Here is a 14,631-nt window from a genome sequence, read left to right as displayed (position 1 = left end):
TTACAACTTCGTTTTTTAGGTTACAAAACATTCGATATCTTCGGAATGCCTTTGAAACGGTCTGAACCCCCGTCATGCTTGAAATTCAGTTAGATCTGGAATCCTGCCTAGAATTAGATTGCAATTGCAACAGCCGGAACAGTTGCATTTTTAATCAGTGTTGATACAAGTTGTCTTCGTTATTTTACTTCTTCTCAGGTTTCTTCTCCAGCAAAAAAAACACAAAAAAGTGTTGCCAGTTTGATGACAGCTAGCTCCATTAATGTGCCGGTGAGTGTGCCGAAAGTGTGCCGGGCACTTTGTGCCGAGTTTCCCACCCCCTGACCATATTGGTTCGTAAAAACTAAAACTGTAGCTTGTTTCTTTTCCGTCATTACCATCCGAACCTGCTGCCGAAGCCCACTTTGAAATTGTAAGCATTTGTAACAGACGCGTATTTGCACCTGGATTCAAGGTAAGGCGAAACTATTTTAATTAATCTATGAGTAAAACCTAGTTTCTAATCTTAGGTTGCATCATCAACAATTTACGATGGTCTTTGTCAGAAACCATCCAATATACGAGAAGAAGAGACTCTGTTGTTGTACGCCGGAGGAAGCATACGTTTCATGGGATAGCCGGTGGAGCCTCAGAGCGATCGGCCAGGATGGATGTCGTGCAGCGTCCGTTGAATCGTCGGTAGCGATATTCCTTGACCGTACATTCGGGACCGATGAGACAATGTTTGATGTGGGTGTGTGTTTCGGTCACTCGTAATTCGGTATCGAGCAGCATTAGATAGCAGTTGCCTGTGTTATTTAGAATCTAAAATTAAAGAGATTGTGAATGTTTCAAACAAGTATAAGCATGTTGTGCAACCACCGACGAAGATTCGTCTGTGGTGCAACCCAGGGGGTGGGAAACTCGGCACACTTGATTTTGTGCCAAACGTGCCGGTGATGTGCCGAAGTGTGCCGGCGTGCTGTCAGTTATGCTGTCAGTTGATTTAGTACATTTTATGTATCTGGCAACCTTTATCTTGTTTTGATTTTGCTTTGATGTGTTCCTGATTCTTCGTAATCATAACCAAAAAATTCGCTGATTCGGCAGTGGTCTGTGAAGTTTATTTTAAGAAAACTTTGCAGAACTGAGTAATTTGCAGTCGATGCCGGGGTCGATGGCCAAATCTATTCTAGAATGCACTAGCACAAAACTTTGACTAGAACGCCAAACTTTAGATCCTCATTACTTGTCTTTGCCCTTATCATGCATTCTATCCAAAATTCTATGCAACACTCCATCGCAGATCTGTTATTTCAAAGGATTTACAACTTCGTTTTTTAGGTTACAAAACATTCGATATCTTCGGAATGCCTTTGAAACGGTCTGAACCCCCGTCATGCTTGAAATTCAGTTAGATCTGGAATCCTGCCTAGAATTAGATTGCAATTGCAACAGCCGGAACAGTTGCATTTTTAATCAGTGTTGATACAAGTTGTCTTCGTTATTTTACTTCTTCTCAGGTTTCTTCTCCAGCAAAAAAAACACAAAAAAGTGTTGCCAGTTTGATGACAGCTAGCTCCATTAATGTGCCGGTGAGTGTGCCGAAAGTGTGCCGGGCACTTTGTGCCGAGTTTCCCACCCCCTGGGAACTAACTAACTGAATCATTTTATTGTATGTCAAAGTACAATAAATATCATGGCCTTCTTGTTCACCAAGCGCCTACTCTCCAACACTCCTCCTCGATTGGTGAACTCCTACTGCTTCTCGGAATCTTGCCAGCTTTTGTGGTGCCAGCGGCTTGGTGAGCATATCCGCTACCGTTTGATCGGTAGGACAGTAGCGAACATCGATTAGGTTTTCTTCGTGTAGCTTGCGGACAAAATGGTATTTTGTATCCACATGCTTTGAGCGGTTGTTGATCTTCGTTAACTTCAGTTGCTTGATGCACGATTGGTTATCCCCTGGGTCGGAACATCAACGGAGAAATCTTGAAGCATCCGGACGATCCACGTGAGTTCCTGGCAGCACTCGGCAAGTGCCACAAATTCTGCTTCGGTACAGTCGGAACCCGCTCGTTGAGCCACAACCTCCACCCAACCAACGAATTCGATTCGCTAGTTGGGTGAAGTGACAGCAGCACAAGGGGCGTGCGCATTGTTTTTTTAAATCATGTTTAGGTTGGAAGTAAAAAGGAAACATTTTCAATTTGTTTTACATTTAGAGCAAAACTTATACGTTTTGCAAGATACATATATGGCCAATGCGAGAAATAATTATTTTCACCCATTTTCAGTCGGTGAAGTGAAAATATAGATGTTTATGAAACTACCCGGACCAAAAGCAAGCACAAAACAGTTTCAATGATCGACAAAATAAAGATTGCCGATGTTTTGCATTTGTTTCGAAGTAATTGTACATATTCTTTTTTTTAAGAAATATGAAATAGAATTTTTTTCTCGATTATCAGTAAAGTTAAAGCAACCAAAAACTCATTAGCTCGCCCCTCGGAATTACAGATTGGTTGTCATTTTCAGTTTGACATTGAATTATGACATCCAGGTGCTTTTTACACTCAAATTAATTGACTGATAGATTATATGTGCGCTAACCACATAGATTGCCGGCGAGAGAGAGAATCGCCCGTTTATGTGCAAGTAATAAAATCTATAAGTAAGATAAATGATTTTTATTATCACTGAAATACATTTCAAGTGTAGCAGCATAACACACAATCTTGCGCACATAAAATTTAAAAGATAGAATGACCATAAGAAAACACAATGGCGCGTGAATGTTTTGCTCGAAAACGTGTTGTTAATTTAATAATCGGACAATTGAAAGTTTTCGGAGGTAATTATAACAAATTGCGTTCAATAAATTGTTAAGTGATTAAAACACCGGTTTATTTATTTTTCAGAATTGGAATCCATCGCATCAGAACCACAATGAAAGAAAAACTGAGTTATTCTCGAAAATCCATCTGAAGTTAGGACTGGAACGGATTGCATGACCGGATTACAGTCTGTGACTTCATTCCTGGTGATCGCCAACGCAAGTTCCGTCATGCCAATACACAACCATCCGGCCACTGAGACGGCCCCATAGTGGATCACGAGGCGATTATCCCAACCGCTGAAGGAACTGGCGGAGCGCACGACGAGGCACTTTATGCTCTTCCCCAATACAGTCGGAACCCGCTCGTTGAGCCACAACCTCCACCCAACCAACGAATTCGATTCGCTAGTTGGGTGAAGTGACAGCAGCACAAGGGGCGTGCGCATTGTTTTTTTAAATCATGTTTAGGTTGGAAGTAAAAAGGAAACATTTTCAATTTGTTTTACATTTAGAGCAAAACTTATACGTTTTGCAAGATACATATATGGCCAATGCGAGAAATAATTATTTTCACCCATTTTCAGTCGGTGAAGTGAAAATATAGATGTTTATGAAACTACCCGGACCAAAAGCAAGCACAAAACAGTTTCAATGATCGACAAAATAAAGATTGCCGATGTTTTGCATTTGTTTCGAAGTAATTGTACATATTCTTTTTTTTAAGAAATATGAAATAGAATTTTTTTCTCGATTATCAGTAAAGTTAAAGCAACCAAAAACTCATTAGCTCGCCCCTCGGAATTACAGATTGGTTGTCATTTTCAGTTTGACATTGAATTATGACATCCAGGTGCTTTTTAGTTGGCTGACAACTCAACTAACGGGGTCCCAACTAAAAAGTCACCCAACTATTAAGCCCCCAACCAGCGAGTCATGACTGTAATAGCTTTAGGATTGATTTGTTTAACAAATAAAACCAACGCGATCACTGATTATTAGAAATTTGGCATTTATTTCTATTTTAAAGTCAATCCCACGTGTAAATAGCTTTATTATTCTTTCCAATGTAAACTATGCGCTGAACGATTAAAAACCAAAAGGGACGCACATAAATTCTATCATGATTGAATCGACAAAAATTTGATAGCGCTGCACACATTTTTCAAGTGCAAAAGCAATTGGTCACAATCTAAGTGCAGAACTTTTAAATTTAATGTGTTATTTATTCTGAGTGTAGTTGGCTGACAACTCAACTAACGGGGTCCCAACTAAAAAGTCACCCAACTATTAAGCCCCCAACCAGCGAGTCATGACTGTACTGCTAAGCGCAACGCAGGTTTGCTTGCGCGATCCCCAGAATATCGGACCTCCACCGAACAGGAACACGTATGTACCGAAGCAGAATTTGTGGCACTTGCCGAGTGCTGCCAGGAACTCACGTGGATCGTCCGGATGCTTCAAGATTTCTCCGTTGATGTTCCGACCCAGGGGATAACCAATCGTGCATCAAGCAACTGAAGTTAACGAAGATCAACAACCGCTCAAAGCATGTGGATACAAAATACCATTTTGTCCGCAAGCTACACGAAGAAAACCTAATCGATGTTCGCTACTGTCCTACCGATCAAATGGTAGCGGATATGCTCACCAAGCCGCTGGCACCACAAAAGCTGGCAAGATTCCGAGAAGCAGTAGGAGTTCACCAATCGAGGAGGAGTGTTGGAGAGTAGGCGCTTGGTGAACAAGAAGGCCATGATATTTATTGTACTTTGACATACAATAAAATGATTCAGTTAGTTAGTTCCCAGGGGGTGGGAAACTCGGCACAAAGTGCCCGGCACACTTTCGGCACACTCACCGGCACATTAATGGAGCTAGCTGTCATCAAACTGGCAACACTTTTTTGTGTTTTTTTTGCTGGAGAAGAAACCTGAGAAGAAGTAAAATAACGAAGACAACTTGTATCAACACTGATTAAAAATGCAACTGTTCCGGCTGTTGCAATTGCAATCTAATTCTAGGCAGGATTCCAGATCTAACTGAATTTCAAGCATGACGGGGGTTCAGACCGTTTCAAAGGCATTCCGAAGATATCGAATGTTTTGTAACCTAAAAAACGAAGTTGTAAATCCTTTGAAATAACAGATCTGCGATGGAGTGTTGCATAGAATTTTGGATAGAATGCATGATAAGGGCAAAGACAAGTAATGAGGATCTAAAGTTTGGCGTTCTAGTCAAAGTTTTGTGCTAGTGCATTCTAGAATAGATTTGGCCATCGACCCCGGCATCGACTGCAAATTACTCAGTTCTGCAAAGTTTTCTTAAAATAAACTTCACAGACCACTGCCGAATCAGCGAATTTTTTGGTTATGATTACGAAGAATCAGGAACACATCAAAGCAAAATCAAAACAAGATAAAGGTTGCCAGATACATAAAATGTACTAAATCAACTGACAGCATAACTGACAGCACGCCGGCACACTTCGGCACATCACCGGCACGTTTGGCACAAAATCAAGTGTGCCGAGTTTCCCACCCCCTGTTAGTTCCCAACCTTTGAACCGAACAGTTGTTCTAATTCAATTATCCGATCTACGGCAGATCCCAATACATTCTATGTGGGCACGTGTTGTTTTGTTTACGAAAGTAAAAGGCGAAACTGAAATCACAACGTAAACACGGCGATAGTGAAAGGCGAATCTGAAATCAAAACATAAACACGGCGAAAGCAAACGGCGAAATCCTGTCAAAATTAAAAACAAGGCGAATAGTAAAAGGCGATTCTGAAAATGATATCGATTCAAGGCGCATAGTATTGGGCGTATTTCAGGCCAAACATGTCTAAAGGTCCAATCTGCAGAAGAGAGGCTCTCTTTGGTTTCTCTCTCTTTCGTTAATATCTCAGCTGTTTACATATTTGTATTTTGATTGCCTTCTTGCATTGAACGATGGTCAAAACAATCGTCTTTTGATTTGTACTGCAAAAATAGTTGAAAAGTGTACCATTACAATGCAATAATTGAAAGAGAAAGTAAACAAAGAGAACCTCTCAAATGCAGATAGGACCTATTGAAATGTTTGGCCTGATTTAACATTATCGGGCATCGATTTGGGCGTAATATAGCGCATTTAGTTCACCACTGGACTATCGCACTAGTTTTCACGAGTGCGAAAACGCTAATAAAAGTGCGCGATTGCATCAAATCAACTCGGTGTCTTCAGAGCACTTGTTCTCTATAGATTGAAGAAATAGTGCGCCGAAGACATTAACCTGATTTGGGAAGATTCAAAAATTACGTCCATCGTTTTTCGGGATTTGTAGACCCCCCCTCCCCCCTCTGTCACGCAATTTTCCTATACCCAATACACGTACTGTCACACTTTTCTAGACCCCCCCCTCCCCCAAATGTTGGACGTAATTTCTGAACGTTCCCTTTGATGCAATCGCGCACTTTTATTTACGTTTTCGCACTTATAATGTCGCAGTTCGCAGTCCAGTAGTGAACTAAATGCGGTATAAAATAAATGCAATTTTTAGTGCAAAAATTAACAAATTCGTATTGATTTATTAGTAAATCAAGAAAATGTGTCAGAATTGTGGCATTTAAGCTTGTTCATGTTAAATTAATCTGAATTACTTTTAAATAGGAATTGAAATTGTATCAGCAAAATTCGGTTGTTGTTTTCGCAATGTTATTGCTTTGTCAGTTAAGCCCTATTCGCGAATTATTCCGGAAATAAGTTCAAGTTTCGCCTTTCATCTCCGTGCGGCATCGAAATCCTACTCTTTGTACTAAAAACCCGCACTTGTCATTAAACAAAAACAATTTTTGCTGTGTGCGTTTGTTCACTGACAGCATCATTTATCTCAAAGTGACAGCGTAAATGGCGAGTGCATTAATTCGTTTGTTTATGGTGAAAATTTCCTAATTTCCGTTGTTTTATCAATGCATTTGTAAAAAAATCTACCACCAACCCGCTGTTTGTGTTCAGTTATTTCACTCAGAAGTAAATTCCGTCGGTTTCAAGTGCGCTTTTGTGAATTATTTCGGAATTGAAAACCCATTGGCTGCAGGTTGCTCCTCCCCCTCGTACAGGAGTTGTAGACGCTGGCAGTCTTCATCAGTGTTTGTACGCGACGAACAAAAGCGTCCGCGAACGCACGGTGTTGTGTTGTGGACCGAAAGGCGTTTAAAGAGCCACTGAAGTGCGACCGACGGACGACAGGACGGGGATACGAATCGTCCAGCTTCGATAAACAACGAATCCGAAACCGAAATGGGTACGTACCGATAAGAGTTTTCGTTATCAATTTGGGAGGGGAAAGTGATGGTGATTGGTGATAAGAAATCGCGCTCGGATCGAAAGGGGACATTGTGGGGTTCCAATCGTCATTGAAGGGCATAGTCCCCTGTCTCGCCCCCTTGGGTGGGCAATCAAAAAAATAAGGTGGGGTTCCGTGTCGTCTCACCACCCACTGTATGAATGGGTTTTAATTTTGCAGGCAGGTGGGTGGGTTTTGTGGAGGAAGTTTCATTCATACAAAATAGACGTCGACGACATGATGATAATGGTTGGGAGTGCTGAATTGAAACGGTTTTAATGGAAACACAAGAAGCAAAACATTGGAATTTGCAGTCATTCGATTGCGGGTGTGGTAGTGAGCATCGAGTTAGTGGATAGGGTTTAGTCGGTTCGGTAGATAGTGTGAACTCCTGAAGATCATTGTATGCGGGAGAAACTGACTGCATATCATTACAACAAACTATGTAGTATCACCCTTCTTGAGGTCGGCAATTGCTTTTAGGTCTAGCATTGAAGACACACAGACGAGGTAAGGGGCCGATGAATGCGGTTAATTAAACATTACTGCAGAAATTGTGTCTCTTCTCTAGTGATAATCGTGTAATAATATGTAGTAAGATAAATTAGTAGAGCAAAGTACTTCTACTGGATTTTCCTGAGATCTTTTGAAGATTTTTCTTAGAAGAATATCAAGATTTTTAGTTAACCCTCTACTTCGCATGATTGCTCTAGAGCACAATGCAATAATTTTCAGAATATGGTTGTAACCTCATAAAATAAACCCAACTACTAACTACTTGTTTTAATAGTTGAACTATTGATAAACAATCAAGAATCTATTGATTTACAAACCAAAATGTTTTTGATTGATTTAGAAAAAAATAGCCGAATTGCAATAACTTTTGTTTAAGAACTTTTTACGGAAACGCTTTTTTGGCATATGTAGATACAGTCGTTCAAAGTCGTGGGAAGGAAAGGGTTAAGGAGGAGATATTCTAAATTTTTGCAGAGCTGCGCCTCATCTGCTAATCCCCTTTTACAAGAGCTGGCCGTGATATTAGAATTAAGATTTTCTTCTGTATCAATTTTTCCTATGCTAATTTAAAGTTTTTTTTTCAATTTTTTCCTTTTTCGTCGAATTTTTGTTAGTTGTTGATTAGTTGTCTTCGAATAAGTATATGTTCTATGTCATTGCTGCAAGGAGTTCCATATCTCAATTGTTGAATGTAAATCACTAACTGTATTTGTTAAGGTAGAAATAAATGTAGAATTGAATTGAATTGAAAAAGGAGGAGATATTTAGGGGGATTATTGTCGAAGTTTTACGGTAGCTGTTAGAACTTTACATGGGTCGTTGTCACCCAGTCAACGTGTAGCTGCTGGCTTAGAATAGTACTTCGGACCTCCTATTCAGTTGGCTGCTTTCCAGATTGCTTGAAACACGGGGGTTTCAGTATATGTATGTATATATATCCTAGTCCAGGTCGCCTTGGAGAAAAGCGGTGACGGCGTCCGTCTGGTCGACTAGAAGATTGTGCTTGGCAGCAAGTGCAAAAAGGTAGCGAAGTGAACTGTGACGAACCACTGGCGAGTAGGTTTCGTCATAGTCTGTCCCCTTTCGCTGTGAGTAGTCCTTGATGGCTAGTCGTGCCTTGTAGCGGTCGATATTCCCAGCAGCGTTATACTTGGTCTTGAATACCCATTTCCTGAAGGGTTGTTAGGGCCCACGTGCTGTTGTCCATGACCGCTTGGTGTTCATCATGTATTAAATACTGTCTTCCACCATTCGGAGTCGTCACGCGCCATTGCATTCTGATGCGTGTACGAATCTTCAGTGGTTGCTTAAATCCTGCCCTCAGAGGTACTTACCTTACCGGTCAGGCTAAGGCCGGGGTGGCCTCTGCTGTACATAGTAGCCGCCTCCATTCCACTCGGTCCATGGCTGTTTGTCTCCAGTTCCGCACTCTGCGTAGGGTCCGCAGATCGTCCTCCACTTGGTCGACCCACCTAGCTCGCTGCGCTCCACGTCTTCTTGTACCGGTCGGATGACTCTCGAGAACCATTTTAGTCGGGTTGCTATCCGACATCCTGATGACGTTACCCGCCCACCGTAGCCTCCCGATTTTCGCGGTATGGACGATGGTTGGTTCTCTTAGCAGCTGATGCAGCTCGTGGTTCATTCGCCTTCTCCAAGTGCCGTCTTCCATCTGCACTCCGCCGTAGATGGTACGCAACACCTTCCGTTCGAAAACTCCAAGGGCGCGTTGGTCCTCTGCACGTAGGGTCCATGTTTCGTCCCCATAGAGGACGACCGGTCTAATCAGCGTTTTGTAGATGGTTAACTTCGTGTTACGGCGAACTCTGTTCGATCGTAGAGTTCTGCGGAGTCCAAAGTAAGCACGATTTCCTGCCACAATGCGCCTCTGAATTTCTCTGCTGGTGTCGTTGTCGTCGGTCACCAGTACACGAATTCTTCAACCGCCTCGATTTCATCACCGTCGATATGAATTCGGGGTGGCGGGCGCGGTGATTCCTCCCTAGAGCCCTTTGCCATCATGTACTTTGTCTTCGACACATTAATGACTAATCCGATTCGCCTGGCTTCACTCTTTAGTCGGATGTACGTTTCCGCCATCGTCTCAAATTTACGAGCAATAATATCAATATCATCGGCGAAACCAAGCAGCTGAACGGACTTCGTGAAAATCGTCCCACTCGTGTTTATCCCCGCTCTTCTTATTACACCCTCCAAAGCAATGTTGAACAGCAAGCACGAAAGACCATCACCTTGCCGTAACCCTCTGCGAGATTCGAAGGGACTCGAGAGTGTCCCTGATACTCGAACTACGCACATCACTCGATCCATCGTCGCCTTGATCAACCGTATCAGTTTATCCGGGAATCCGTATTCGTGCATAATCTGCCATAGCTGTTCTCGATCGATTGTATCATACGCCGATTTGATATCGATGAACAAGTGATGTGTGGGCACGTTATATTCGCGGCATTTCTGCAACACCTGGCGGATGGCGAACATCTGGTCCGTTGTAGCGCGTTCACCCATAAATCCAGCCTGATATTGCCCCACGAACTCTCTTGCAATCGGTGATAGACGGCGGCATAAAATTTGAGAGAGTATCTTGTAGGCAGCGCTCAGTAGTGTGATCGCGCGGTAGTTCCCGCAATCCAACTTGTCGCCCTTTTTGTAGATGGGACACACAATACCTTCCCCATCCACTGGAGAAATCTAGAATCAGTTAGGTTATCATACGAAAGCTCTTGATACCGAAACTCCACACTCGACCCAAGAAAGGTTTCAACTTGTGCTATACACTATTACACTTTATTTTGTTAACCGAGTACGCTAATTTTTTTTTTCGACGAAAATAGAAAAGCCGAACTCAGAGAATCGCGCGCGTTTCGCTTCCGGTGCTTCGATTTTTTTTCTGCCTTCGGATTTTTTTAGCGCAGGTGATAACTTGCATCTAGTTATTTAATTAGTGCATGTTTACTTTTGAAACAGTTTTCATTGAATTTGTATAGTTCGTCACTCGTAGGTTTTTGTTGTTTTTGATAAGTAAACATATAGCATTCATCCGACGTGGGTGATCGCTGGTTTTCTCCCCGTGTGAATTGATGGAATTGATCAAGAGTTAGTCAGTTTTTTATGTTGTGTCGCGTCTTTTGTAGCAACACTGAAGGATCACCTGCCGTGGGTGATCAGTTGTTTGCTTCTCATATGAAGTGAGCAATAGTGCGTCAGCTTGCATATTCGGTCGGGTCATTTGCAGTTAAATATTTGGCGAGTAGCTTCCGCAGTTCGATTTGAAATATTAAGTGACCAACTGACGTGGGTGATCGATTGTTTGCTTTCCGAGTGAAGCGAATAATAGCGTGTTACATTGCATATTTTGTCGCGTCGTTTGCAGTAAATATTAAGCGACCACGGTCGATTGTTTGCTTTCCGCGTGAAGCAAACAATAGCGCGGCAACCAGCATAACACGAAGGTCATATTGCTTATCAAAGTGAATCCAGACCCAACGATACCTTTCCTACTAACAAACACTCCTTCCTGCAACCTTTGGTGGAGTCGCAGCGGTAAACGCGGTCCTTCACTTAACAAAGGTTGTTACTAATATTCCTTCCCTCTTCCAACCTGACTGCAAGGACGTGGCCGGCGCCGTTATTGTACCGTTGAAGAGAGTCTCTGAAGCGTGCACAGTGAGAATGTTGACCACTCCCAGTCAATTATTCAGTTGATTCATTGTGCAACTGTCATTGGTTCGGGTCAATCACGGAATAGCAACCATAGATGTGTGCAGTCAGTCTAAGCTAAGCTAAGCTAAGCTAAGCTAAGGGACACACAATACCTTCCATCCATTCCTCCGGTAATACTTCCTCCTCCCAAATCTTGGTAATGACCCAGTGTAGTGCTCTCACCAGTGCTTCTCCACCGTATTTTAGAAGCTCGCTTGGTAGTTGATCTGCTCCAGCGGCCTTGTTGTTTTTCAACCGGCCAACCTCCTCCTCAATCTCTTGAAGGTCAGGGGCCGGAAGTCTTTCGTCCTGTGCACATACTCCTAGATCTGTTACCACGCCACCTTCGGTACTTGCAACGTCGCCATTGAGGTGCTCATCGTAATGCTGCCGCCACCTCTCGACCACCTCACGCTCGCTCGTGAGAATATTTCCGTGATTATCTCGGCACATGTCGGCTTGTGGCACAAAGCCTCTGCGCGAGCGGTTCAGCTTCTCGTAGAACTTTCGTGTGTCCTTAGCGCGGTACAGCTCTTCCATCGCTTCGCGATCTCGTTCTTCCTGCTGGCGCTTCTTCATCCGGAAGACTGAGTTCTGCCTGTTCCGCGCCTGTTTGTAACGTGCCTCATTCGCTCTCGTACGGTGTTGCAGCATTCTCGCCCATGCTGCATTCTTCTCGTTTTTCAACTGTTCACATTCGCCGTCGTACCAGTCGTTTCTGTGATTCGGAGTCGCGAAGCCTAGTGCTGTAGCCGAGGTACTACCTATGGCGGATCGGATGTCCCTCCAGCCATCTTCAAGTGTAGCTGCGCCAAGCTGCTCTTCCGTTGGTAGGGCCACTGCTAACTGCTGCGCGTAGTCTTGAGCCACTTCTACGTTACGAAGTTGCTCGATGTTGAGCCGCGGCGTTCGACTTCGACTCGTGGTGATAACTGTCGAAAGTTTTGAGCGCATGCATACAGCGACTAAGTAGTGATCCGAATCTATATTCGCACTGCGGTATGTGCGGACGTTGGTTATATCTGAGAAGAATTTACCGTCGATTGGAACGTGGTCGATTCGGTTTTCTGTTTGTTGGTCGGGTGATCTCCAGGTGGCTTTGTGGATATCTTTGCGGGGGAAGAAGGTGCTTCGGACTACCATACCACGGGAGGCTGCAAAGTTTACGCATCGCTGCCCGTTATCATTCGATACGGCGTGCAGGCTGTTTCGCCCGATTACCGGTCTGTACATTTCCTCCCTTCCTACCTGCGCGTTCATGTCGCCGACAACGATTTTCACGTCACGCGACGAGCAACCATCGTATGTTTGCTCTAACTGCGCGTAGAACGCTTCTTTCTCGTCATCAGGTCTCCCTTCGTGTGGACAGTGGACGTTGATGATGCTGTAGTTGAAGAAACGGCCCTTAACTCTCAACATGCACATCCTTGCGTTGATCGGCTGCCACCCGATCACACGTTGTCGCATCTTTCCCAACACTACAAATCCTGTTCCCAGTTCATTGGTGGTGCCACAGCTTTGGTAGAAGGTAGCCGCACGATGCCCGCTTTTCCACACTTTCTGTCCAGTCCAACAAAGTTCCTGCAACGCCACGATGTCGAAGTTGCGGGGATGTAGTTCGTCGTAAATTATCCTGTCACATCCTGCGAAACCTAGTGACTTGCAATTCCATGTTCCAAGTTTCCAATCGTAGTCCTTATTTCGTCGCGTGGGTCTTTGCCGATTGTATCGAGTCGTATTTTCTCCTATGTTATTCGCAATGGGGATTTTTACGGGTGGCTTATTGGGCCTACGCCAACACTCCTGTCTCGCCGGAGGGCCATCGTGCCAGTTCTGTTTAACGTCCCAACCAACACTGGGACGACCACGCTGATGGGGCTACCACCTTGGATCTAGCTGGGCGTGGTGCAGCGTTTCTTACTCAGCCGCAGGATGCCAGAACAGACGCTGTTTGAGCCGCACCTCCTTGGTGAACAGACACTCGGATCGTACCTCCTCAATCTAGCTGATGTCAGAAGGACAACAGTGCCCAGGCTGCACTACCAGCTAAGCACACAACTCTTAGCTGGCGGTCTTTGTCATCGATTGACCCGTGGAAGCATGAGGTAGGAACTTGTGAGGACCAGAGCTATATTGGACGCTCTCCTTATCGACTCACCGTTTTGCAGCTCAGAGGTGGACCTTACTGAATTGACCCCGGCTCTCCAAAGATCGGATGGCATCAGTTGCATCACTTACGGATGTTGTATCCTCGTTGGATTCACGCTGGTTTCTGAGGAGGTAGGGAACTGGGAAGACCTTTCGTTGAAACTACAAACTCTTTGTTCTTGCCTAAAAGTATGTGTTCTCGACCGCTGTGCCTCGACACCTGGGAGCACGGAGATCAAGTTGATCAAGGTATTATCACCAACTTCACTCAAAGTCGCGTCGTTATCATCGGAGGTTCCAACGCTGGCTTGGTACTTCGTCCTGGACTTCATTCGGGGTATCCCAATCACCTCTTCATGCTTCACGAGAATATTTTTTCTGGTCGGACTTGACGATGCTGGGACAATCTCACCTTCATTGATAAAGTTCAACTCCCGACTGATGGTACAGCCTGTACCCCTTGGCCTCCCCATCGAAGCCCGTCAAAACGTTTTCTTCGAATTTTGCGTCCCACTTATTGCGTTTTTGTTTTGGAATGAAGACCATGACACGAGTTTCGAAAATCCGAACATCCGGGGTGACGGCATGACCTTTTGTTGGAGAGCGATTCAATAGGTACACGGCATCCAACCAGAATCCTTTCCATACTTGGTCCATGTGCAACATGCATCTAGCACGCTACACGTAAATGGCAGAATGGACCACGTCAAGCACTTCTTCCGCGCGAGATCCTTGTTTGGAAAATGGATTTCGACTGTGCTTGCCCATTGCAGGGTGGCCAGCGAACCGGAAGAACCGGGAAAAAGCCGGGAATTCGGAATCACCGGGAAAAAAACCGGGAAATATTCGGGAATTCAGATTGCCACCGGGAAAATTTTGCATTTCCAGGAATAATTCCATACTGCTCTATTATTTCTAATTATTAATCACTTTTTTATCATCCATGAAAATAATCTGAAATGCCAAGCTTGTTGCTGGTTTAACAGAAGTTGCAATATTTTGATATATTTTATTGAAAATACGACTTGCGTTATATTTAGATGTTGAGAATTTTAAAATCATAATATTGGTTGCTGAAGTCGATCTGTTAAGTCATTTTA

At 43.8% G+C, this 14,631-nt stretch overlaps 1 protein-coding gene and 1 long non-coding RNA gene across 2 annotated transcripts in view; both read left to right on the top strand.

Moving 5' to 3' along the window:
* Positions 1 to 329: 329 nt before the first annotated feature.
* Positions 330 to 844, top strand: LOC115267317 (uncharacterized). Its single transcript, XR_003897735.2, has 2 exons — positions 330 to 454; positions 510 to 844. It is a non-coding gene; the product is annotated as an uncharacterized LOC115267317 (long non-coding RNA).
* A 5,863-nt stretch (positions 845 to 6,707) lies between these two features.
* The window catches only part of LOC109401167 (neuronal membrane glycoprotein M6-a), a 39,677-nt gene continuing 31,753 nt past the window's right edge, over positions 6,708 to 14,631 (top strand). The window contains exon 1 of the mRNA XM_019673648.4: positions 6,708 to 7,102. Within this exon, the coding sequence (XP_019529193.1) occupies positions 7,099 to 7,102 (4 nt within the window). The 5' untranslated portion in view covers positions 6,708 to 7,098. The remainder of the gene's footprint in view (positions 7,103 to 14,631) is intronic.

Source organism: Aedes albopictus, chromosome 3, assembly GCF_035046485.1.
Source record: "Aedes albopictus strain Foshan chromosome 3, AalbF5, whole genome shotgun sequence".
NCBI lineage: Eukaryota > Metazoa > Arthropoda > Insecta > Diptera > Culicidae > Aedes > Aedes albopictus.
Note: the sequence above shows the minus strand (reverse complement) of the source record. Positions and strands in the feature narration are given on the sequence as shown.